General features: G+C 39.9%; 1 protein-coding gene across 1 annotated transcript in view; it reads left to right on the top strand.

Moving 5' to 3' along the window:
• Nucleotides 1-26685, top strand: part of LOC103182286 (ectonucleotide pyrophosphatase/phosphodiesterase family member 3) — a 50298-nt gene that overhangs the window by 4554 nt on the left and 19059 nt on the right. The window contains exons 2-15 of the mRNA XM_007899237.2: nt 1820-1904; nt 5001-5123; nt 8985-9110; nt 9965-10025; nt 14769-14866; nt 16696-16775; nt 17446-17565; nt 18004-18113; nt 20736-20801; nt 20934-21006; nt 22061-22169; nt 23187-23318; nt 24002-24033; nt 25323-25450. Coding sequence (XP_007897428.1) covers nt 1820-1904; nt 5001-5123; nt 8985-9110; nt 9965-10025; nt 14769-14866; nt 16696-16775; nt 17446-17565; nt 18004-18113; nt 20736-20801; nt 20934-21006; nt 22061-22169; nt 23187-23318; nt 24002-24033; nt 25323-25450 — 1343 coding nt within the window. The remainder of the gene's footprint in view (nt 1-1819; nt 1905-5000; nt 5124-8984; nt 9111-9964; nt 10026-14768; nt 14867-16695; nt 16776-17445; nt 17566-18003; nt 18114-20735; nt 20802-20933; nt 21007-22060; nt 22170-23186; nt 23319-24001; nt 24034-25322; nt 25451-26685) is intronic.

Genomic DNA, 26685 nt, shown 5'->3' with positions numbered 1-26685 from the left:
GGCCCACAGGCACAGAAACAATTTGTATTTTGTAATTTATTCATTATTTTATTAAAACTAGTTTGATTTATGGGTTTGTATGTACACTGTATTTTTCTATACACTTACACACATAGAAATTCTACACACACCAAAGGACCCTGACTGAGAGGCCACCTTTACATGATGCCTCTTTGATCCAGTCCCATGACTGGTTGCTGAAAACATGTTTGACTTTACTACATATATGAATGGGATTGAACTTGGCAAAGGGGAAGCTGAAAGAGATCTCATTGGGTGTTAGTTTACTTGTCGCTCTCTATGTCAAAACAATAGACAAGGAAAATAAGCTGCTGGGCTATATTCCTAAATCAGTTGAGTTTAGATTCCCAAACCATCATGCTGTCATGTGGTCATGCCACACCTTGAAAACTGCAGTCAGTTCTTGTCACCGTGACATAAGGTCCCAAGAGGCAGTACAGCTGAAAGCAACAGGGATGATACCCAGAGTTAGAGGAATGAGCTTTAAGTAAAACTAGACAAGCTTGACTCTTCAGTCTTGAAATAAGATGACTCAGAGGGGACCTCATAGTGGTACATAACATTTCAAATGAGATTGAAAAAGTGAACTCAGATCATGGCTTAAAGATGGGCATGACAGTAGAACAAGAGGAACAAGTTTAGAGTTGCAAAGGGCTATTTCAGGACAGATAGCTTGATGTTTTTCAATCCACAGAAGGTAATCAACGACTGGAACAGGTTACCAGTAAAGGTGATAGAGGCCAGTACACTAGACTCATTTAAAAAGAAGCTTAATGTAGTAATGGGGAAGGGCGGGTGGGGGGGAATGGTAGGATGGGTGATCTGGAGGGATGAGATCGGATGGCCAAAGGCGCTTTCTTTATCCAGGCCAATCCTGTGATCTTGCCTATTTATATCTCCCTCCATTCCCTAGCAATCCTGCTAAGCATACCTCTCAGTTTGGTGACATTTGCGAAATTTGACACCATATCTCCTATATCTAAATCCAAATCATTTATATATGCAATGATAAAATCCTAGTACAGATCCCTGTGGAACACCAATTCCAACTTCTTGTCAATCTGAGAAACGACAACAATTGCATTTACATAGCACATTGATGTCAGGAGCCATCCCAAGGTGCTGAACAGTCAAGGGTTTGCACCCAAGCTGGGGGCTGGAGTCAAGAGAGGTGGGGGTCAAGAGGAAAAATGACTGAAGGCGCAGTCGACGAGAAAGTTCTTGAGGTGAGCCTTAAAGGAAGCAAGAGAGGGGGTGAGGCAGAGGGGCTCCAGGATGGAGTGCGGTAGAGGACACAAGCTGCAGAGTTCCGAATAATTTGCATCTTGTGGAGAGAAAAGTTAACAGCAGGGAGTTAGCGTAGTCAAGCTTGGACATAATGAAAGCGTAGACGAGCTGTGCTTTATTCCTACTGTTTGTTTTCTATTTTCCAGCTACCTCTCAATCCATTCTGCTACCTCTCCCTTAAGTCCACATGCCCTGTTTTTGGCCACGAGTCTGTTATATATTACCTTATTTAATTTCAAAAAGACTTTTAAATGTAACATACAAAACAAATGGATCTGAATTGTGCATTGATTTCCAAAATAAACCATTGTTTTGTCACAATGGTGTAATAATTATCTTGCAGATTTTGTGAATGGATGAGTTGCAATGACATAAAGCTGATATATTATTGAAAATAATATTTCAATGTATTTATTTCCTCATTTTAAGGGTTATTCCCTTATGTCGACATATTGTACATTATCCTGTTGCACCATTTTGTTGAGATAATGATATCAATTTTCTATTACAGTCACTACTTGTGTGCTTAGTTGTGGTGTCCTTGGGACTTGGACTGGGACTTGGTCTGAAGCATCAACAGTCTTATTCTATATCAGGTAATGTTTAATTACATTGATTTATTCACTCCATTCACTCCAGATATCAGTCACGTTTGAGTTCCACGTGACCACGTGATATTTATCACATCAAATTCCTGCCTGGAGGTGGTGCTCTCAGAGTTAAAACCCTAACAGATTTTCAAGTTCTGGATGATCTCCAACTTTCTTCAGTCTAAAGTTGACAAGACAAGGCTTTCCTGTTTGGCACCCATTCTGCCTTCTCACCTGAGGCACTGACAACGTCAACCTGCATTGTATGGATGCACATTCCACCTCACCCAGTCAGTGCACGGACTTGGTGTATTGTTTGATTCTCAACTGTCTTTCAAATCCCAATGCTCTTACACACTCAACTTCTACCCCCGGCCCCTCCACCTTCAAAACATTGTTCGCTTCCGTCATTACCTCTCTCCTCGGACTGCTGATACCCGCATCCATATTTGTATTACATCCAACCATAAATATACCAATGCTTTACTCACTGAACTCCCCAACTCTTCCCTACACAAGCTCTAGACTAGCCAGTGTGTGTCATCTCCTGGACCATGTCACCCCCATCCTTGCTTGACTCCACTTGTTACCCAACCCTCAGCCGATTCAGTTCAAGATCCTCGTCCTCATATTCAAATCCCTCCAAGCCATGCCCTGCCACTGCAATCTCCTTAAACCCTGCTGACCCAGCTACTCCCTTCACTCATTGAGTCTGCTTCACGTCCCCCAACCTGTGCATTTCACCATCAGCAGGTAGGCTTTCAATGAGAAAGGTGCTATATAAGTGTAATGTATATTTTATTGGGTGGGATCTGAGACCCAGTCTGTGCGACTCAGTTCTATTTAAGAAGGTGCTTTTGTTGTCTGCGTTGTTGATCGCAGTGCGTGGTGACATTGTTGGGATTTAACAGGTTTGGTTCTTAGCTGTGAAGAGTGACTCTAGATCAATGCTGAGCAGGGCTTCCTGTCTGCCTGCCCGCTAATAAAACATATGGCAGAGCTGCATCTCCCTGCAGAACCCTGCTGCAGTCTAAAGGAATTTATTAGCTTGGCACCAACATTAAGCATTGGCTGGGTGACAATAATTTGCTTTATGTTTATTATTTTTCCGGAAACGAGTGTCTAAATATCAATTGGTTCAAACAACATTTCGAAGCACACATGCGATGAGAGTTAATTATTACTAGTGATAATCATAACATGAACTGAAAAGACAAGTGAAATATGTCCTCAACAAAAAGTTTGGGAGTGAACACTGTTTCTGAATTCTGGAGAATCCTCTCACTCAGCTTTGTTGAAGATTCATTGTCTAGGCCTTTTTATTTGCTAACAGGCAGTACTGCTGCCAATATTCACTGAATTGTATCAAAACTACTTCATCAGATACATGGAATGTTTTAAGGAATGCTGCAATTTTGACCACAAAAGTGTAGGAAAAGGCAATGAAGTGGTTGGTTTGTAGTCTCTCAGTGATTAGAGTCAGTCCGTTAGTGACTGCTCAGTGGAAAAACTCAATTTCTCCATGATGCTGAAAAAGGAAATGCCTTTGCTGGCAATGTCGCCAGTGTTAGACTTGATTTGCAAGTGTGGAGTGTACTTCCTGGGGATGTGGGGGTGGGGGAGGAGAGGCGGAGGGGGCTGGGGGAAGTGTGCTACAGCAAGGCTGCTGAGGTGACTGGTTTAAATGGATTAGGAGTAACACCTTCAAAATCATCTTCCTCACAATAAATGAACAGTGGGAGACTGAAGATATAAAAAGGTTTGTGAAGAGAGCAAGGGTTCAGAAGAAATTTGTTTAATTCTAATTGGGATTAGAATTATTCCAGTTATTCCAGTCTTAGTCACTAGGATTCCACTAAATTTCAATAACTAATTGTAATACGCTATGAAAATGAAATCTGAAAAATGGCTAACTTCCAAATCTCCCAGTTTCTAAGTCAGACTTCAAGCTTACGTATAAATGTTCGATCGCTAGTAATTCCGTATTTCTCTGATCTGCTCGTACCCCACTCCTCTACCAGTCTCCCTCACTCCCAACCCCGTCAGCTAACACAGATGTGCTTCGCATCCCCTGCCCCCACATTGCACCACTGTCAGGGGATGAAAAAACCATCAGAAGTCTTTTAATACCCATCTTAAAACCTACATCTTTGATTGCACCTATGGTAACCCTCCCTATCTCTTTCTCTCTTGCTTTGCATCCAACATTGTCTTTGTGAAGCACTCTGAGACGTTATACTATGCAAAGGATGCTGTTTAAACACAAGAGGTTGTTGTTGTGGCATGAGGTCACTTCTTGTGCATAGTGCACATGCATGCAATCACAGTGACAGCAATCTGACAACCTGGAGTTCAGGCATTTGTTTAGCACAAGCTTAGCATCAGAAGCCGGGTATACCGTGCTTCCGATCAGTCCGCGTCTCTACAAGTGAAGCAACACTCTACCAGTGGGTAGGAGGGTGGGTAGGGGTGTTAAACCAGGGTTCCCATTTACCAATTGAATCTGAAATTATTTGCTGGAGATTGTTACCTGGGGTGTCCTGAAAATCAAATTTCTTACTTCAACCAGACAAACAATAATTTGCGACAATTCACCAGTTTAGCAGAATAACCCCAATGTGGTTTCGCACCAGCCTTAAAAGAGGATTTGTTCTCCTCCCACCCCTCCCCATTCCAACTCTGTGACATTTACCATATCCACTAGAATTGCGTTGAATCTAGTGTGTGGGATCTTTAAAGATGGAGTCCCACATGGGGGAGCCTCCACCCTAATCAGCATTGTCTTTAGCATACTGTGAGCACAATGGCCAGGACCATTGCAGTTTGCCATGTTTCTGACATGCTGCTAGGTATTAGTTAATTATTCCTCCATGCATGTATCTCACATTCCTTAGCAACTTTGTGATGTCTAACATTCAGGACTACACCACACAAGGAAGTTAGCCAGTGGGTGTGATGCTCTTTGGATTAACCTTAATGTAGTCAAGATTAAGGTCCCATTACATTCAATGTGCTCTTTGAAAAAGAATAGGAGTTGGTAAATCAAGCTATGGTGTCATCTGTCAGTAATTCATGCCATGATTCTTGCTGTATTGCTTTCAGCAAGCTGCAGGCAACGATGCTACACTCCCTTTGATGTTGAAACAAGGGACTGTCGCTGTGATAGTCTCTGCAAGGAAGTTGGAAACTGTTGTTGGGATTTTGAAGAAATCTGTCTCCAGCCAGGTACGTGCATTTAAAAAGGCATTTTTCATTTCCTTCTATCATTTTTTTTCTCTCACGTCTTCTCAATTGAAGATCTTTGACATCTCTTTCGTTCTGCAGGGAAATGGTTTCATTTTACAAAATAATTTTACTACAACGATATCAATAATAACAATTTACATTTATAGAGCGTCAGGAGGAAATCTTAATGCGCTTTCCAGAGTTTTCTAGGAGCCGGAGCTGGGGCTGGCCATTCTTTCTCTTCTTGCTCTTACTCACTTCACATAATTGTCATTGAAAAGAAAAGATCCTGGTGACGTACTTCTTTCAACTATTTTTGGTGAACGTGCTTATCAAGTTGAGAGATGTTAGTTCTGGGAACTGGAACACTTTTTCATCTTGGACACCCCAGGATCAAGCAATTCCAGCTTCAAGCATAGTCCCAAAATGTTTTTTGAAAGAAAATTAGATAGATGCTTGAAAAAGAATATTTAGGGTGAAATTCTGTGCATTGCATTGCAAAATTGTGATAATTGTGTAAATTGGAAAGTGCAAATGTGGATGGTGCACATCAACATTGATACAAAATTCCTCCCAATTTTTTTTGCATCATTTTTGGTTGATGTGTTCCTAGCACCAAATCAATTATGTCCTCCATTTAATTTCCACGAACCGGATATGTCAGTTGTTCACAAATCAGATGGTATCATTTTGAATGCGATCTGAACAGCGTATATCTACAACTGACAAGAAGTAGTGCACACAACTGTTTTTTGGAGGTTGCCAACAGAGGAGCTGGAGCTGCCACCACAGGGAGGGTGCCACTGAAAAGTTCACTCAAGGAGCATCTATTGCAGAAGCAGCCTGGTGGGGAGTAAGTTGTTATGTTGGAAAGACCTCTAAAGGCATTTGTTATCCCTGGTTTACGGAACTGTCAAAGGCACCAACACCTTGGTCATATGTGTGCCCTACCCTTATTCCTCCTTGGTGCAGATGCTCTTGCCCTAATGTTTTGATGAAGACACCAATTGTCACAATGTCTAAAAGCTTGCCAGAAGGCTTTGCAAGAATGTGGCAGAAGAACTTGCAGCATAAAGGCAGCGGCATGCCCACATTCAGTTCAGGGAGACGGAGTGTTCCCCCAGAAATGGGTGTTACTGGCCTAGAAGAACATTCAAGGACATGACATAGGAGCGAAACCTTCCAAAGTTGCATCTGCCCAATGATACAGTCCTGGAGCTGGCCCACAAGGGTTGGCCAGCATTGCAGCTGTGCAATGGGGCCAGCATATTGCTGTCCATTGACCTAAAGGTGATCATTGCCCTCGATTTTTATGTTACTGGCTCCTTTTAAAGTCTCAGTCAGACTCAGAAGGAGTCAGTCAACCTGCTGTTCATAGGTCAATCTCCTTTCTCCTTGCAGCATTCTCATTAATGTTTCATTTTAGGGAAAAATCAATATTTAATATACAGTCTAGTATAATATTTTCCATTCCAAGATTCTTGTTACTACAAAATGACACTCAGTCATGGAGATTCCTTTCAGTATCATGGTAGAACCAAAACCTTTCAATGCTCTGGCTGCAAAACATTAATTCCAGGAGATAAAAGATATCAATTGCAACTTTTCGAGGTTGTTGAACTTTTTCCTGACCTCCAAGAAGATTCTGGGGGTGTCTTGCTCATCTATCAGCTGCCTTGTGGGTTTAGGAACAGCAATGTGGACAGGAACCGCAAAGAGATGTTCTTGGAATTCTATTATATCCTTCGTCAACACCATCTGAAAACCATGGATGAATCTGGTCCTTCTTTGTGAAGTCCTTTCTTTAGCATCTCTTCCAGCACTAGGCATAGTGTTATTTCCCATTGAATTTGATATATTGCAAACATGTACATTAGGTATGCTGAGAACACATAACTCTGAACCAATCAGAAACTATCAGTCACGTGGAATAATATCGCACTCGTGTGCACTTGTACAACTAAATTTATGATTAAGGCACCCAACCTCCTTTACTCTAGCAGCACCAATTTACTGGAATTTCGACCCAATTAAAGGGTATGGGCAGCAAGCAGAAGAATGGAATTGGACTATCTTATGTGAAGAAAGCCACCAGTGTAAATGTAGTACTCTGAATGGCCTGTTTCTGTGCCATAATATTTTATTATTCCATGATTCTAGATCAAATTCAGCAGAGGTACCAAAATTATGGCTTGTGGGTTGCAAATGGCCTGAAAAAGGCCTTCACTGCAGCCCAGGGTCCTGGTACGGAAGTCTGGTAAGTGTACATAGAGGTTTCCTGTGTGCTTTGGTTCCTCCCTCTTTCCTGGCCCACCACATATCACACTAATCTACATTGCTGATTCTGCCCCAGTAGAGAGATGTCCATGTGGACCACCCACAATGGCTTCACCGAAGAGAAGAATTTGTTTGTTCCTGATTCATGGTCCAGGATTGCATTTTGAATGGAGGGAAAACTGAGACTGTGAGGTGGAGGGATCTGACCTAGCATGTAAATGTAAGATATTAGAGAGAGAAACATAGCTAATTAGAAAGGCAGAGAGGGAAAGAGGGAAAAATACACCCACAAAACACAGAGACAATTGGAGAAGAGAGAGACACAAACAGACACATAAACCTGTTGTTTATCCTGTGTTTGTATCCATGATAAGGATGGTTCTAATTACTGCAGATATCAGGTTCACTTCTAGTGAGTTCAGAAAGTGCAACGTGGAATTAGGTGCTGGTGAGATTTGGTGCAAATACTGAATTGTGCTGGTTGCCATGCAGCCCACAAGGACTTTCTGGTATCTGCTACCCATGTAGTGAGGGCTGGAACCTACACTTGGCTCATGTCTAATCAGACATTTTTGTTTGACGTAAGTGGGGTCTCTTTTGGGCTAAGTTGGCTTCAAGGTGAAGGGGCTGGCAATAGAATACTGGAATCAAGTTGAAGTTTTGTGGCCATATTGGTCGTCCAGTTCCTGAACCAGATAGGACTACAGTACTCCAAAACACTGTTGAGGTTAGTCTAAACAGTCTAGCTTGTCAGTACGACTTGCAAGAGCAGCCCAATTACTGGAGGTAGGCATCTTCCCTGTTGACTCCTGTTAACCCTGTGATGCCTGATATTCAGTGTTTGCAATTGCAAACTGTGCAGATTTAGATGGTTAATCTCTGGCAGTACCCAATACATACTTGGGAGACCCAAGCCTTGGCTTTTGCAACCTGTATCCTAATAATTTCTGGGATTAGGTGAGGAGTCACCAGGGAGAGAGTGCACATTCCATGTCAGACAAATGGAAATTTCTATGTGTATATAGATCTCTCTGAAGTTTGGATACTCTTTAGCATGACAATGGTTTTCTGACAGCACAAAAAAAGTGAGTATTCATTTACACGTAATGTTACACTGTCCTGTGCATTAAAGGACCAAATTTGGAATTTGATTCACTTCAAAAGGAAATACTTTTGTATCTACAAGGTTCAGAATAGCTAAAGTAGCTTACAACCTAAGTAAAGAACCCCATAATTTGACTGCGAGCCTTAATGACATAACCTCAGATGAGCAGTAACCATATAACCTGAATAAGAATATGAAATTGGATTTGAATATTTTGCACTTGTCTGATTCAAAAAATGCTGACATCCAGCTAGCTCTATGCTGGCAAATATAAGCACCTGGTAGTTTTATTGTCAGTCAGCTGTAAGTGTGCACTTAGAGCTCCAGCAATATACAAAACATATGTAGTTAATGGAATAATAGACTAATTATTCTCGTAAAATTGAGTTCATGTAAACCATTGAAAAATTTGGTACATCAGTTATCATGATAATATTGTGTATTAAGGCAAGGGTTAATTGGGTATTTCTGTGTTCTAGCTCAACTCTGGACATGCAGCAAGTTCCGCTGTGGAGAGAAACGTTTACCCGAAAGCCACTGTTCGTGCTCTGATGATTGTTTAGAGGCTGGTGATTGCTGCACTGATTATTCTTCCGTTTGCAAAAGTAAGGAACTTCAAACAGAGAACTTATAATAAAATAAACATAAACCATACATTTGATATAGTGCCTATAGCGTCAAAATGTCTCAAAGCATTTTAGTGCAGATTGGCAAGGTATTTATCTTGGGAAAGGTGTACGGGTGCTTCTCAGTTGAGCATGTTCCTGTCCTCAACCATGTTTTCTTCCATTTCTTTCTCCAGTTTTACTTTGTAATGTCACCATGTTTGTGTGCACCTGTGCACTGCCTCAAAACTAGAAAGAAAGAGAAGGGTTACCTAGGCTGCAGATTTCAAATATATTACAATTGATATTTAGGTTGAAATTCCTGGAGGGGTTATGCAATAGTACCTTTGACAATATTTGGGATAAAATGGGTGAAATCCCTTTCTTGGCCGACATTGGCAAAGGTCTAATGCAAACCAGAATTTCAGCTCAATAGTCTTCTCGTTCTCATGGACCTACCTCCATGTTAGGATAAAAAGACCAATATTATTGTAGTGGACAGTCCAAGAACTAACATAACTAATGCCATCTAAGATTCGAGTACCAGGTAGCAGGTTATAACAGTAACTGAGTTACCACTAAGAAACCCGGTTACATCACATCCATTGAATGTTAGAGGAGGACAGTTTTTCATGAGGTCCTGTATTGCAGTATCAGATATTCTGCAATTTAAACCTGAATTGTGTGTGCTATGTATTAGATGCAATGAAATTGCTACTTCTTATGGATACAGAACTGTGTGACTCAAATGGGAAGAACCGTCTTTAATCATAATGGAATTGCATGATCTGAATTTCAAAATGTAATCATCTGTTTAAACACAGCTAATTGTAATGATTTTTCTCCCTGTGTAGAGGAGAATCGCTGGGCTGATGATTACTGCGAAGATATCACTACTCCAAAATGTCCTGCAGGGTAAGGGATACTATTCTATACCAGATTATTTTCTACAAATATACAGTCAATTCACTTTACAGTGTGTTCTGTAAAGCGCTTTGGGACGTCCTCCCGACATGAAAAGCGCTATATCAAATGCAAGGATTAAAAAAAAAATTAGAGGGGGAGAGATTAGATAGTGTTAGTGTGCAGAGGGATTTGGGTGTCCTTGTACACCAGTCTCAAAAAGTTAGTTTGCAGGTGCAGCAAGCAACTAATAGTAATAATATAATAATAATCCTTGCATTTGATATAGCGCTTTTCATGTCGGGAGGACGTCCCAAAGCGCTTCACAGAACACACTGTAAAGTGAATTGACTGTATATTTGTGGGCGAACGCGGCAGCCAATTGCGCACAGCAATGTCCCACAAACAGTCATAGATTGAAAATGACCAATTTATTATTGTTTTGTTTTGGAGGGATTATTATTAGGCGTGTGGAGTAAGAAAACTTGCCCAAGGTTTCGCCCTGCCTGGAATTGAACTCAGGTCTCTCGCTTGCAAAGCGAGTGCTCTAACCACTGAGCTACTGGACTCCAACTAAGAAGGCGAACGGCATTTTAGCGTTCATTGCAAAAGGTTTGGAGTAGAAAAGTAGGGAAGTCTTGCTACAACTGTATAGGGCCTTGGTGAGACCACACCTAGAGTATTGTGTGCAGTTTTGGTCTCCTTATTTAAAAAAGGACATACTTGCCTTAGAGAGGGTGCAGCGTAGATTCACTAGGTTAGTTCCTGGGATGAGGGGACTGACCTATGAGGATAGGCTGAATAAATTAGGGCTATATTCTCTAGAGTACAGAAGAATTAGGAGAGATCTTATTGAAACATATAAGATTCTTAAAGGACTGGATAAAGTAGACACTGAGGGTCTGTTTCCCCTGAATCTATAACCAGGGGTCACAGTCTTAAAATTAAGGGTCAGCCTTTTAGAACAGAGTTGAGGAAACATTTCTTCACTCAGAGGGTAGTGAATTTATAGAATTCACTACCCAAAAAGGCTGTAGATGCTCAGTCCTTGAACATCTTCAAGGCTGAGACTGATAGATTTTTAAAAAAAACAGAGGGATTAGGGGATATGGGGATAGGGCAGGTAATTAGAGTTAGGTCTGCAGATCAGCCATAATCTTATTGAATGGCGGGGCAGGCTCGAGGGGCCGAATGGCCTACTCCTGCTCCTAATTCTTATGTTCTTATGTTCTTATATGTGAAGTCATTGACTCAACACTATGTTACGAATAGAACATGACAAGCCTTCCGACAGGCATTTAATGAAAATGGACAAATAATATCTTAACCAAATCATTTTATTTACAGATTATTGTGGAGTTTTAGGATCTGTGCAGAGCAGTTAACAGTTAACTTGTACTATAAAGAAAATATAGATGTCTGACAGGGTATTTTTTTAATTGACCAGGGGTGAGGGGAGTCAATGGGCTAAATGGACTCCTTATTGTGTTACAAAGTTCTATCGTTCTGTGGTTTTACATTCCTTGCTTCGCTACTACTATTACTTTTGTCTGGCAAGAGAGGTGATTAGCTTTGCGGAGGTAATTTCACTGTAGTTTAGGATTTACAATGTGATGATTTCAAACGGAAGGGGGGAGGGGCTTACAATAGTGCTTATTAAAATATTGTTAGAATAAAATCACTATCCCTGTTGTATAATGACCAGGCTGTGGGTACTCTGAATCCTTCACAATGTTTTCATTTGAAGCTGCGCTTTGGAATGCTAGCTCTCAGATTGTGACGTTGGACTGTTGTTTAGCAGGATAAAGGCTTAAAATTATGTTTTTTGTTAAGTTAAGACAGTATCTTGTCTTAACACATTCACAAGTCACAATCTTCACATTTGCATTATTTAATAAGGAAAACGGACATACGTCACATCGATCCATAGGAATTTCACTCCGACATTATCCACTTTTGGAGGAGATTTCCTGTGGGTCAGCTTGATCTACTTCGAATTACAACAACAACAACAATTTCATGGTGTTCTGCCCTTCAAATTGCAACAAATTATGGAATGATGTCCTTACTCTGATCCTCTAATCACTGCAACTTGACCCAATCTTAAAGATCTCAACAGTCATTTTCAAGTTTCCAGAAGCCAAAGTGCAAACTGATAGACAAGAAAAGGACCAAGGTCCTTGATAATAATAATAATAATAATCCTTGCATTTGATATAGCGCTTTTCATGTCAGGAGGACGTCCCAAAGCGCTTCACAGAACACACTGTAAAGTGAATTGACTGTATATTTGTGGGCGAACACGGCAGCCAATTGCGCACAGCAATGTCCCACAAACAGTCGTAGATTGAAAATGACCAATTTATTATTGTTTTTGGTTTTTGGAGGGATTATTATTAGGCTCTGTGTGGAGTAAGGAAACTTGCTCAAGGTTTCACCCTGCCTGGAAATGAACCCAGGTCTCTCGCTTGCAAAGTGAGTGCTCTAACCACTGAGCCACAGGAGATGTATGTTCTGTAGGCATGTTAGAAATAAAAGAATGGTTAAAGTACAACAATAACAACAGCAACAATAAAATTACATCGGGAGGACCAAAGTCGAACTAGGACCATAAAGGTGAGAAGGGCTTAATCTCATAGCAGATAATAAGGAATTGGCAGAAATACTAAATGTATACTTTGCCTCAGTTTTCACAAAATAAACTAATAAAAGAAAATTTAGTAAGAACAGGAGGGGTGAGCTGTAAAATTTACAACAGTTAAGATAGGGATAAGGGAGGTATTTAATAAATTACACAAGCTTAGGCACTTGACCCAGATAGACTGCATCCATAGGGAGGAGATACCTGAGACTCTAATATATATACAGTATTTAAGAACACAGTAGAGAAAGGAATCATGCCAGAGAACTGGAGAATGGCCAATGGAGAATGGTCAATGTAATACCTATTTTTAAAAAAAAGTTGATAAACCGAATCTAGGAAGTGGTGTTCCCTAGGGGTCTGTATTGGGCCCACTGCTGTTCACCATACATGTAAATGATTTGGATTCATGTATTGGAGGTGTGGTGTCCAGATGACACCACACTGGGAGGGGGGAGAGGGGCATGGTAAATAGTGCAGGGAATTGTAGAAGAATGCAGCAAAATATAAACAGGCTAGCAGAATGAGCAGAGAGATGGCAAATCATGTTTAATGCCGAAAAATGTGAAGTAATTCACTTTGGCAGAGAAAAAATAAAGACGGAGCAAAGAGATCTAGATGTGGATACTGATCCACAATTCTCTAGCAGTAGCAACACGGTTATATAAAGCTATAAAAAGGCCAATGGGGACTTGGCCTTTATACCCAAAGGAACAACAACAATAACAAGATTCCATTTATAGAGGACACAAAGGAAATAATATAACTGAGGAGGGGCTGTTGAATTTATACAAAACCACATTTGGGGTATTGTGTCCAGTTCTGGTCTCCATACTATAAGAAGGATATATCAGTTTGGAAAGAGTACCGTGTAGGTTTACAAGAATTATACCAGGGCTGACAAGTTACTGCTATCAAGAAAGATTAGCTAGTTTGGGCCTTTTTGCTCACTTTTACCATACATACCCAGCTTACAGTTAGTTTTATGACAGTTTTGTGAGGAGATGTAAATCACAGCCATACTAACTGATTCTTTATGTTCCGCTGTGAAGATGGTTTGCTCTTGGTCAATAATGCTTTGACTGCACCAGAGCATGGAATACTAAGTGAAGGATATTAGACCAATTTCAATGCCAGAGAGACCCACAAGACCCATTTCTAAATCATAAAAGAAACAGCAAACAAAAAAGACAGAGGTCACATATTGATGCTTAAACCCTTTATGGTCTTATTTTAAGTAGGATTTATTTCCCTCCCTATGTTTCACTATATTACTTGCAGGTACAATAGGCATAATGAGAGAAAGATGGCTTATTTATAACTTATTTAATGGTTCAGTTGCTGAAAGGGCTCATGAAATAATTGGAGAACTAGGTTGAGGAGTTACTAAGCTTGACAGTGTAAGAAATATAAATATTAATATTGCAATTTGTAAGTTGTAGGGCATTTCACTCTCACTAGCGCACTCTCAGGTACCTCACTAAATGCTCAGTATTCATTTGCGAGGCCTGACAGGGGAGTAATATCTCTAATTCTTTTATTTCAAATGCTGTTCTCATTCAGAACTGGGTGATGTCCCAGTGTGTCTTGGGAGATTGGAATTATGAACAGCAGAACCATAAAATTACATTGGTGTGTTTGGGTCCTATAATGCAAACATTTCCCTCACATTTTACACTCCCTTTACAAGGGGTTTATAACACAAACCCCTTCACATTTCCCAACACCTTGGGAAGTCCTCCCGATGTGAAAGGCGCTATATAAATGTAGATTTGCATTGTATAATACTGTAAAACAAACCTTGGACTTGTTGAGTTCTACAAACAAGGGCCCAACCTATGCCTTCATTTTAGAGGTCTATTTCCCCCTTGTAAGGCATTTTACACCATGTGGGACATTGTGGGTACAAAGCTTCATCATTGTAGCACAATGAGTTGGTGCTCCAACGTCTCCTTTCAAGCTAAGGCTCAGACTAGCACAATCCTATGTACAACCAGCCTTTCAGCTTTATCAGCTTTTATATAATAATAGTAACAGGTCTGACATGTATCTGATTGCACTATTTTAACTTATGCTATAAAACATTAGAATAACATGAACTCTTTCACTTCCAGGTTCACTCAACCACCTTTGATACTGTTTTCTTTGGATGGCTTCAGAGCTGAGTATTTACAGACCTGGTACAAACTAATGCCAGTTATCAATAAACTCAGTAAGTAAATGCAAATGAAATATAAATAGAAACATTTCATCCACTAGAAATGTAGTCGTTATCCTTTGCAGTGAAAATACTTTGGCGTTTACATAACTTTCATGTTTCATGTCTATATCAGAGTTACTTTATTAATAATTGCAATAATGTGGGATGTTGCTCACTATAAGCTTACTTGAATTGAAGCAAACCTACGTTTTATTTTTTTCTAAAAACACAAATACATAGAAAGTTTAACTTGAATATATTCAAGACTGAGATAGATATATTTCTTATTGCAAAAGGGATTAAGGGATATGGGGATAAGGCAGGGTTATAGTATAAACTGGAGTTAGATTAGAAAATCAGCCATGATTGAATGGCAAGACAGGCTCGAAGGGCCGAATGGCCTACTCCTGCTCCTACATGTTATGTTATAACTTTAATTTCCATAGTAAAATGGCAAAAATAGAAGAAATTTGTAATGAGTTGGAGACTGATAAAATTATTCCCCTTTTTGGCATATTGCTACATAAATATATGACCTAAGATGCCGTGAAGGGTGCTATATAAATGCAGGTTGTTGTTGACCCATGTGCAAATCACATGCCCAAAGATAACCTTTGCATCCCACGCTGGTGTACAATGTGGTGCCATATTGCGTTTCAGGATGTGTTATATTGCTCAAGTGTATTACTTGGTGCCAGAATTCCTCACATACATTTACTGGCAATCTGAGAGTAAGGCAGCTGTTTGGAGTTGTGCAATGAAAAATGTTGCAGTTTGTAAATTAAAACACAATTTCACAATAAGTACGGATTACTGATTTTCATCAAAATGNTTTTTTTGCCAAGAACAACAACCACTTGCATTTATATAGCATCTTGCATGCAGTTAGTGTCTGGGAGCCCTTAGCAATGGCATGACTTGATGCTGAGCTGGAAAGGGAGGGGAGGTTGACTGAAGGCATGGTTGAAGATGAAAGTCTTCAGTTGTGATTTGAAGACGAGCAAAGAGGGGGCAAGATGGAGGGGCTGAGGCAACATGTTCCAGAGACTCTGGGCATAGTGGCTGAAGGCACAGCCTCCAATCATGGAGCTGAGTGGTTGAGGGGCATGAGAACACCCAAGCCAGACTAACAAAGGTGATGGGTGGAGGAGTGGGAGTGTGAACAGATTGCAGAGGTAGGGAAGTCAGGTGTGAAGCGATTTGAAAGTGAAAGTAAGGATCTTGAAATCGATCTGTTCTGCAAGAGGAAACCAGTGGAGCCTGGCAAGAACTGGGATGATGGGGGTGTGGTGCCTGGTATAGGTGAGGACATGGCCGGCAGAGTTTTGTGTAATTTGGACCTTGTTAATAATGGAGCTGGGGAGACGGTGAGGAGTACATTGAAAAAATCGAGTTGGAAGATGACAAAAACATGAATGTTTCAGCAGCATTTGAAGTAAGAAGGTGGGCAATGTGGCAGAGATGGAGGACTGTCACCCTGTTACTAAAAAAAACTGTATTTCCTGCTGTATACAAAAGTTTAAGGAATTTCTCCAAAACCAGGCTTCTGCTTACATTCAGAAATGTAAAAACTAAAACTGAGTTTAATTTTAACTGTTCAATGTATCTGAAAATGACAACTGTCAAATTATTTTCTGCAATTTTAGCATAAATTTCTGAGTTAATTATTATTAGAATAGGGTGAGAGAACCGAGCTATAATTTAGTGGGTGACTCATTATTATGGCTTGATTAAACATTAATCTCATGTGTAGCTTGTGTCTCAATCTGCACTGATGTGAAATTGTTTTGAAATTAAAACTAGACTTGCTTAATGTATTTTCTTTATGTAATTTATTGCAGAAACCTGTGGAACACATTCTAAGTATATGCGAGCCATGTACCCCACCAAAACATTCCCTAACCACTATTCTATAGTCACAGTAAGTGCTGGGTTTGAACCGTTCTACTTTCTATTACTTTTCTCAGGAATTAAGACTCCAACAGTAGCCTAGTAGGTACAAGCACAAGCTGGTGCAGTACCAAGTCAGGCAGCATGCAGATCAGAAAGTTACAAGTTCAGTTTAGTTATGAACTCCAGAAGTCATGCTGTAACAGTACATTGCAGGGGCTACCCAAGTCCCAGAGGAGAACAACAAGGTAGTTCCAAATGTTAGAAGAATAAATTATATGCAACAAATAGACAAGCTAGGGTTCTTCAATCTTGAAAGGAGATGTCTCATAGGGGAGAAACATATGAGATTTTAAATAGGATTGAGAAAGTGACCTCAGATGCCAGGACAGCAGAACAAGAGAGCACAGTTTGAGGATTACAATTCCAGAACAAACATCAGGAATTTCTTTATTCAGAGGAAAATTAAAAACAGTTCACGAGGAAGGGTTATTAAGTCAAGACACTGCACTCATTTAAGAGACAGATTAATGGAGGTGGGTATTCTGGAAGAATCAAATCAAATGGGCCAACCAGCTTCTTCAAGGTCTCTCCATTTCTCTGTAATGATTACTCTGTTCAATAGGGTACAATAGTAATTTTAATAATGAAAGATTGATTGAATGAAATTTCACTTTAATATGGTGAACTTTGTTTTTCAGGGATTGTATCCTGAAACACATGGTATTATTGATAATAGCATGTATGATATTAATTTGAAAATGTCCTTCAGTCTCTCTGGTAATGAAAAGAATGATCCCAGATGGTGGCAAGGACAACCAGTGAGTAATAAGAATACAGCGGTTTTCTTTGTATATATTTTGGTTGAAAAAGTGTTCAAGAATATGATACTGTGCATGTTAAGCAATTTTTTGATTAATAGGCGATCTAAATGAGAGATTTCACAAGGATGACAGGGAAGAACTGAAAATTGAGACTGATGGATGAAAGCATGCTCTGTTATGGTTCAGATGTTAACACAATATTGTGGGGCAAAGTGGAGAGAGATTTATTTTGTATTTGGCCTGCGCTAGACCAGATACTGATGCCGGTTAACAAAAGTGGGAAAAATTCTATAAGGAACGGTTTCAAAGTTGAACCTTTAAAAAAATCCACTGCACCACCAGCCCTCTGTTGAAATAGCTATCATGTGAAATTAAATGTATAACTACATCTGAAGGTATATCCAAGTTTTAAGTATACTTTTTTTCTTTCTGTAGGTGTGGCTGACAGCTATGTACCAGGGTTTGAAGGCTGGTACTTTCTTCTGGCCTGGGTCTGATGTTAAAGTAAATGGATCATTTCCAAACATATATGAAATATTCAATAAGTAAGTATTGGAAATAGATAGAACAATCCAGATTGCTGCATGTGGGAAGGTTCGAGCTGGCAAAATCTGATCACAAGAATAACAACTTGCATTTATATGTCCTCTTTCACGCGAGGTAGCTTCCCGGAGCGCTTTACAGTGGTGGAGACTGACTCCAAGCCAGGGAGAGAGGGAGGTGGGAGGACTAATAGACTGATGAAGTATTACCAACAATACAAACATTATTTCTCCTCAGATGGGTATCTAACACACATGGAAACCCATTTGGTTTGGAGACGCTTAAGCATGGAAACACCATGCTTAGGAGTCTCCAAACACAACTACCGAGATTGCCACTGCCAGTGTGTAACCAGCTAGAACTGTGTAACTTGTTTTGGCAAACAATACTATGATTGCAGAAGAAAGCATTGTGAACAATGGAAAGAAAGCTTGTCCAGCAAAGAGCACACTACCTGATATAGTACATAGGTAGTTTGGGCAATATATGCATGCGACCCCCAGGAAGATGGAAGGCAAACTAGATGGACCTTGGTCTTTTTTCATCTAGCATTTCTTATGTTTTTATGTACCTGTAGGGGCTTTGGTTTACAGGGATACATGCATATATAGTGATTTTTTTTAAAAAAACTGTATAATCTTTTGCTAATGAAAATACAGGTTTGGTTCGGGGTGGGGTGACAAAGTGAAGGTTGATATTATTATGAGGGTGATTTTCTCTCTTTTTATTAAGAAATCAATAACTGAGGTTTACCCTAACATTCCCAGAAAATGAGGGAAATCCCAATCATCCCAGAGGTTTATCCAAATTAACCCATAATGTAAGATGTTTACCACCCATCTCAAAGAGTAAGGTCCATTGATTTCACAAAATGAGAAATATCTATATAATCCAACAACGTGAGAGCTGTTCTGTCCATCCCAGAAACTGTGGCTAATTCCAGAAAATGAGAGCTATTAAACCATCCAAACATGATGTTTGCTAGTTCTCAACACCTTTGGCTCAAATAAGGAATGGAATATGTTTGGGAATACCGCAATTTTGACCCCTTAGAATGGCACTCCTCTGCCCCCATTTCTCCCTCCTCCCTCTCAACCGCAATCATCCACATGAAGTTCACCATCTGCTGCCTCAACCCTCACCCCCCTATTGGCTGACGCAGTCAACCCATCTTTTTTCTCAGGCTCTGTTCCACTCCCCCTTAAAACCACTGTTATCACACACTTCCTCACAAAAAAACACCTTGATCCCTCTAACCTCTCACATTACTGTCCCATTTCCAACCTGCATCTTCCCTCCTGCAGATCTGAACTCCAGAACCTCCCTAGGCTCTCCCTCAGACTCACTGAACCGTGCGCAATCTAGCAACCCCCAGCTGTCTTTCCTCCCCCACATCCGGTCCCTGACAAGGACCACCATCCTCCACCTCCAAAAAATTCAGCTCATTCAGAACTCTGTTGCCCGCATACTTACCCGGACCAAACTTCGTACCCACATCTCACCAGTTCTGGCCAGGCTCCACTGGCTCCTCATCACTGAACGGATCGACTTCAAGATCCTCACACTCGTGTTCAAATCTATTCACTCCCTGGCACTTTCCAACCTCCTCACTCCCCAATCCACCACCCGGCGCCTCCGCTCAACTGGCACCAGCCTTCTGCTTGTCCCTCTGACCCTCCGCTCTACCATTGGAGGTCGCGCTTTCAGCCACTACGCCCTGAAGCTCTGGAACACTCTCCATCAATCCCTCCGACTTGCCCCCTCTCTCCCCTTTTTCAACTCCCGCTTGAAAACCTTCCTTTTCAACAATGCTCACGGTCACCTCCCCACCCGGCTCAAAGTCAGGCTGCGTTACAGTTGAGCGCTCTGAGATGCAACCCTGCGTTGAGGGTGCTATATAAGTGCATATTGAAGTCACAGCACAAAAACTGAACAAGCTCATTGTTTGAACAAGCTCAACCAGTGCTAGTATTTTTCTGCCCATGAGCTAATCCAATCGCGTACTCCCACTCATTACACTAACAATTTAGACTTTTCAATTGTACATTTTTTCCAACTGTATGATTCACTGCTTTAACAGAAAATGTCCCTACCTAAACCCTTCCTTCTCGCCCCCTCTCTATATGTCTTCAACAGCTTTCTGAAAACCTATCTCTTTGACCATGCAGAGGGGTTGGAGAAAAGCGCAGAATAGTGGAACATTATTCCTATAGCACATGAAAGCTGTATGATGAATGACATTTTTGTAATATGGTGATATTTCTTATGATTATGATGTGCACTGTCCTGTCACAGTGCTGGTAAATAAAAAAGAGACCTGGGTTTGATTCCCGGCAGGGCGAATCCTTGGGCAAGTTTCCTTAATCGACACGCCTCATAATAAACCCTCAAGAAAAAAAAATTATAAATTGATCACTTCAAACCACGACTGTTTATGGGACACTGCTGTTTGCAATTGTCAGCTACTTTTCGACCACAAATATACAATCAATTCACATTACAGTATATTCTGTGAAGAGCTTTGAGACGCCTAGAATGCAAGGATTATTATTATTATATTATTTATTAGTGACTAATCTCTCCACTGCCGTTTACTTTTCAATGGAACTGCTTATGTATTTCAGATCCATTTCATTTGAACAAAGAGTATTCACTGTCCTAAAGTGGTTAAGCTTACCAGACTCTGAGAGGTAATCTTTCTTTATACTCAATCTTGTACATCTGTCTGTAGTAACTTTTAAAAAATTTATATTTATAATTTAAATTTATATTCACAAACATCTCATGCTGCTACACTAAAATGTGTAATTTTGTAAAACCAGGCCAAACTTTTATACTATATATTTGGAGGAACCGGATTCATCAGGACATAACTTTGGACCCGTTAGCGGTGGAGTAAGTTTTTTTTATTTTATGAAAATTTTAAACGAATGTTCCTTGATTTGGAGTATTTGTTACTATAGCAATGAGAAAATGAAATAACACAGAAAATCCTTCTTACTATCAAATGTTTGTTTAATGTACTCATCAGTCAATTGAACTCACATCCCCCACCTTGCTCGCCCCACTATCGGCAGGCAGGCCTTCCACCACTCTGCACCCACCCTCTGGAACTCCATCCCACAATCCCTCCGTCTCATCTCCTCCCTTGCCACCTTCAAGATCCATCTCAATTTCTTCCCCTTCAATCGTGCTTTCGATCTCCCTGCTTCCCCCACTGCCCTCCACCCTCCCCCACCCCGACCCTCAGCTCGGATCCAAAACTCTGTCTGTCCAGCACCTTGGGACGTCCTCCCGTCATGAAAGGCGCTATACAAATGTAATCTTGTTGTTGTTGGGTGGAGTGAACTTGTCTGATCTTACCGTTTCCTGAAAATCATGCATGTGCTCTTTCCATCTTGAGTCACTGGATATTGATCAGGAGCAGGAACCTTAGTTAATCCCCCCACCCCCTCTTCTCAGGAGTATTGAGGCTAATTGTAGAGACTCAAATGCTGCCCCAGCTGAGATCAAGTAGTTCAGCATAGATCAGAATTGTCCAGCCTTCTGGAATTTATAGTGCCCTCTGTGGTGCCTATCAGCTCAGCCCAACCACCATGGGAAAATAATAGTGTCTCTGGAGACCCTACCTTTGAACACAAAAGCAAGTGTGTCCTGAGGTAAGAGTGCCACTTCATTTACATCCCAGTGCTGTCAGAGGTCAGTGAGCAGCGCTTTGTCAGTGCATTGAAGTGTACATACTTATAGCTAACTGCCCAGGTGCCCTTCATACCAATCTAAGAAATGTTCTCAATTCTGGATTAGCATCACTGAGGCATAAAGTCTAAGGAAGGAGTGTGCATTCTGCAAGCAGCTGGACTGAATTGAAAAGAAATTGCCTTTGAGTGCATTAGGATATTGCAAGTGTTTAATTTGCTTATTTAAAAGGATAATCTCTGTTGTTTAACAGGTGATTGAAGCATTACAGAACGTTGATCAGATTGTAGGGATGCTGATGGATGGACTCAAACAGAGGAATTTACACAAATGTGTGAATGTAATTGTTGTAGCTGACCATGGTATGAAAGTTTTCTGATGCTTTTTGACAAAATACAAGCCTACAATCAGTGTGATGGATCCCCAAGAACACTCGTATTCTGATACTCAGTGACAACTGGGTGTAATGTGTGGGATTTGTCAAGAGGATTCCTTCAGGAAATCCATTAGAAATCCTTTTGACCTGCAGAAACCCTGCTCAAGACAAGACTGTGTGGGAATGGAGCTCTCATGAAACTGCATGACACACGTCCAGATACAGGAATAAATCCCCATTTATACTCCAATTCCTTATTAAGGAATCCCACTGTGAAGTAACGCAAATTAGACCCCAATGGCAGATATATTTACCCTCTCCGTGCTTCAAATAGACCAGCAACAAAATAAACTATACAATCAAATTTTAATAAACATTTGCTGAAAACAATTAGAATTGCTGGATTTGTGTTTGCTGGAAATAAATAGACTAATCCAGGCTAAAATCACCACGGTACACATGCACACTTAGCTTTAACGCAATGTGTGCTCTTTAAAATGGATTATGATTGAAAATCACCTGAGCTGTTCCAAGTTGTGCAAGTGATGATGACACTAGGTTTACAAACAGCATTGAAGTTAGAGAAGCATTAATATTTAAATGTTCTTTCCTCATTGAATGGAAATATGATCACCGATGTAAAGTCCCTTTTAAAGTGAACAATGCCAATGATCCTGTCTTCAAATCAAGCATTAAACAGGGGTCCTGTCTGCCTGTTTGGGTGGATGCTAAAGACCCAATGACACTATTCAAAAAGAGAAAGGAATTTGTCCTGGCGCTGTGGTCAGATAATATTGGTTACTTTGTGTTTGCTTGTTTGATATTGGCTGACTTATTCACCTACAAATACAATCACTACAATTTACATCAAAGTGCTTTTGATGACATAAGTCACTGTATCAAATGCAAAGATTATCATTATTATTAATAATCTGGAACTTGAAAGATTCTTTATGAATTGTATTTCTTTGTGTGATTTTTTTCTGGACTACTTGTTTTTCAGGAATGGAACAAACGTATTGTGAGAAAATTGAATATATGACAAAATACTTAGACTCAGTGGACAATTTAAAGATGTACAGTGGTCCAGCCCCTCGCATTCAAACTATCAATGTTCCAGACGACTATTTCACATGTGCGTACAATCGCTGCCGGATACAAAAATAATTAGTTATACTTTAATATTTTAATTTGAATTGAATAGTCCAGAACATGGACATTGATTGATTGTGTTTACAATGACAATTTACAATATTAATTGAAAAAAAATAAATGAGTATAAATCTTATATAAGTAATACAAATATGTTTTAGCACTCCACTGTTGACTCGCTTGCTAAAGCCATTGCCTCAAGTGAAGCTGAGCCTCATTGAGCCTGATGGATTACTGGTTCAAGACCTAATTTGAGTTGATTAAGATTACCTTGGGGACCATTAGGAATATTAAGATTAGTTGCAATGCTCCTCATTGCACTTGACAGCTATTACGTCTGAAGTGCAAGTTTTGTTTCATAATGACTCCCTCTGCTGGTGCTCAAACATGCTGCACTACACCCAGTATGGCTTGAATAGGGGACGACAATCTCTTCGGCTATTGATCACAAAACATTACGTTAATCTAACACCTTTCACATTGGGAGAATATACTTTACAAAAACTCTACAAGCTGGAGAGACGGGTTAAGAGTTTTTGGGAGATAATTCCACGTGGAGGGGATTTCAAAGCTTGATGTAGAAATACTATATAAAATATTAGTCGTTTAGAATTTTATTCTCAATTGTTTCTGAAAGTTGTGTGATTTCTTGTTTTTCTTTTTCAGTTGATTCAGAAGGAATTATCAAAAATCTTTCAGTAAGTGAAAACCTTAAGGTTTAACCAATAGCTAATATACTGTGTATTAAAGCTAGCCTTGAAAGAAGGAAACCTCTCGTGCAATGTTTGCTGATAATGTAAACAAGCAAATGGTGAAGGTCAGGTTTTTTTTAGATGTTAGAAAATTCTCTGCCAGAAGTTGGAGTTTGGCAGGAAACAACACTTCCACATTATTTATTAATTTCCACTCATTAACAAAGTTGCTAGGTAAATGTCATACTGTTCTTGTGGCATGAGATATTTTGCTGTTTTTCTGCATTCCCTGAGTAAAAATGCACTAACTAGGAGAGCATGAAACTGGCCTGGAATTTTATTTAACAATGAAGAAAAGTCACACCTCATAAAGCTTGGGCTACCTCATCAAGTCACTTTCACACTACTGTTGATTATGGCCAGTATAGTGATGACTGACTCTTCTCCAATTGGAATGTATGCTGCTTTATGTGGAGAGGGGAGTTCATCCTGGGGTTCTGGCCAACAACCCTCCAGACAAAATGAGTGATTTACTTCATGGCTATTTGTGGGTCATTGATGTGCACAAATTGCTTTCCATATTTGCCTACAAAATACACTTCACAGCAAAATCTCAACAGGTTGTTAATGGCTTATTAATGGAGCATGAGGACATGTTTTTTCTCCTCCTTCTGTATGTTTTGCTTATAATATCTTGCTTACATTATTCATTTATTGACTTGTTCTGTTGAAATCATATTTGCCTCCAGTTGGTTGTAGGTGAGAGTAGAGTTCAGACTGACACTCCACTGCAGAACTGGGAGAGCAATATATGATTGGAGATGCCTTGTTTCAATCAGAAATTAAATCAAGGTCCTAACTGTCTGTTTTCAGGTGTTCACAAATCCCATGAAACTATTGAAAAAGAGAAAGGAGTTTATCCTTCTGTCCTTGACAACAAATCTCCAGTTAAATCAGTCACAATCCTCGTAACTGCTTATGGGACTTTGCTGAAGCAAATCATGCTTAATTTGCCTATAAACAGCATCACTTGTGAAATATTTTGACAGGATAAAACATAAGTTATTTTTCATTTCCCTACAATCTACCATTTTTGCAAAAAAAAGGCACTACAATTTACAGTAAATCTTGTGAGGTGCTTTGAGATCTCCTCCTGACATGAAAGGGGCTTTACTAAATGTAAGAAGTAGTACTATTATTTTGCCTTATGCGCTTCCTTTATCTGTATACAAATTCTATCGTATCCATGGAGTATGTGTTTCCTTATCTTTCTCAAATGTCTTTTTTTATTCTAGTGCAGATTTCCTCACCAGCACTTCATACCGTACATGTCCCATCACCTGCCAAAGCGCTTCCACTATGCCAAGAACATCAGAATAGATAAGGCTAATTTGTACTTGGATGAACAATGGTTGGCTGGACGGTATGTTTTTCATTTAATCATCTACTCTCTATTTCCACTGAGATCTATTGTCTGTTATTAACTGCACAAATCGATAACAATTTTCATGAGTACATTCTCTGAAATGACAACACATTGGGAGAGAATTTTTATAATATATATAAAAGTTTTTCAAAAAGAGTAGGTCAATAAAAACGATGCAATGATTTATATAACATCACTAAACCAACAGTGATGAAGGCAAAGTAGTGGAGTGCTGGGAGATAAACCATTTGCATCCAGCATCAGCTTTAAACTCTGCTATGTCAGGAATAACATGGGTTATCTTCAGATCAAAGCTCCCTATACTTTGCTCCAACAATATGCCTTAATTCCAACTTTACAAGACTAATCTCTACTGGACCAATGTAATATTTTCAAAGAAAATTGTCAAAGTCTTTCCCATTAGAGGTTGGTGCACTCAGATGCTAGAGACACAGGTGCACAATTGGCAGGAAGATCTCTGACCCTGAATTGATAGGCTCATCTTTATGGACAGTTTAATCAACATTTCATTTTATCACTCTGCCAATCTTTTTCCTCTGAAAAGAAAAATCAGTGCAGGAATAACCCTACAACTGGAATGCAGATCTGGGTCATCAGCTTCCCGCTGACGTCTTGTCACATACATTGTGCAAAATGACATTGGCTGTAACCTGATAACCCAAAGATATTTTTTTACGGCACAGGGGGCCAGCAGAAATGTAGGATCTCTGCTCATGTGTAGTGAAAGCAGAAGCACTGCTCGGTCATCATGCCCTAATAGAAGGCAATTTACGAGTTTATAGACCTCAATTATTGCCTTTTAACAGGGGTTCCACAGTATTTATGAGTGGAGTGAAAAACAAGAGACACAACTTGAGTAAAATTAGTGTTTAGTGGTTTACACGACTCACATTGTAGAACCTAAGATTAGGATTTCAATCGGAGATTCTCTACCTGCATCTTTTCTTAATTTCTAATCCATTAATATAACTGCTTACATTTTGTGACTGTCGAATATTGGATGGAAAGGCATTAACATTAATTTGCCATTCAGCTCATGGCTGTTTGTGTGACCTTCCGAATGGTGTGGTGAGAAACAGAATATTGTTGAGAAGAAAAAGACTTGCAAATAATTAGGAACTTTCAGAGACTATTTAACTGAGAGACAGCTAGAGACCTTCTGTAGAGAGTAGAAAATATAAGGCACTGAGCCATTCATACTGGAAGTGGAG

This window comes from Callorhinchus milii, unplaced genomic scaffold (genome assembly GCF_018977255.1).
Source record: "Callorhinchus milii isolate IMCB2004 unplaced genomic scaffold, IMCB_Cmil_1.0 Scaffold3, whole genome shotgun sequence".
NCBI classification, from domain to species: Eukaryota; Metazoa; Chordata; class Chondrichthyes; order Chimaeriformes; family Callorhinchidae; genus Callorhinchus; species Callorhinchus milii.
This window is presented reverse-complemented; position numbering and strand designations above follow the sequence as displayed.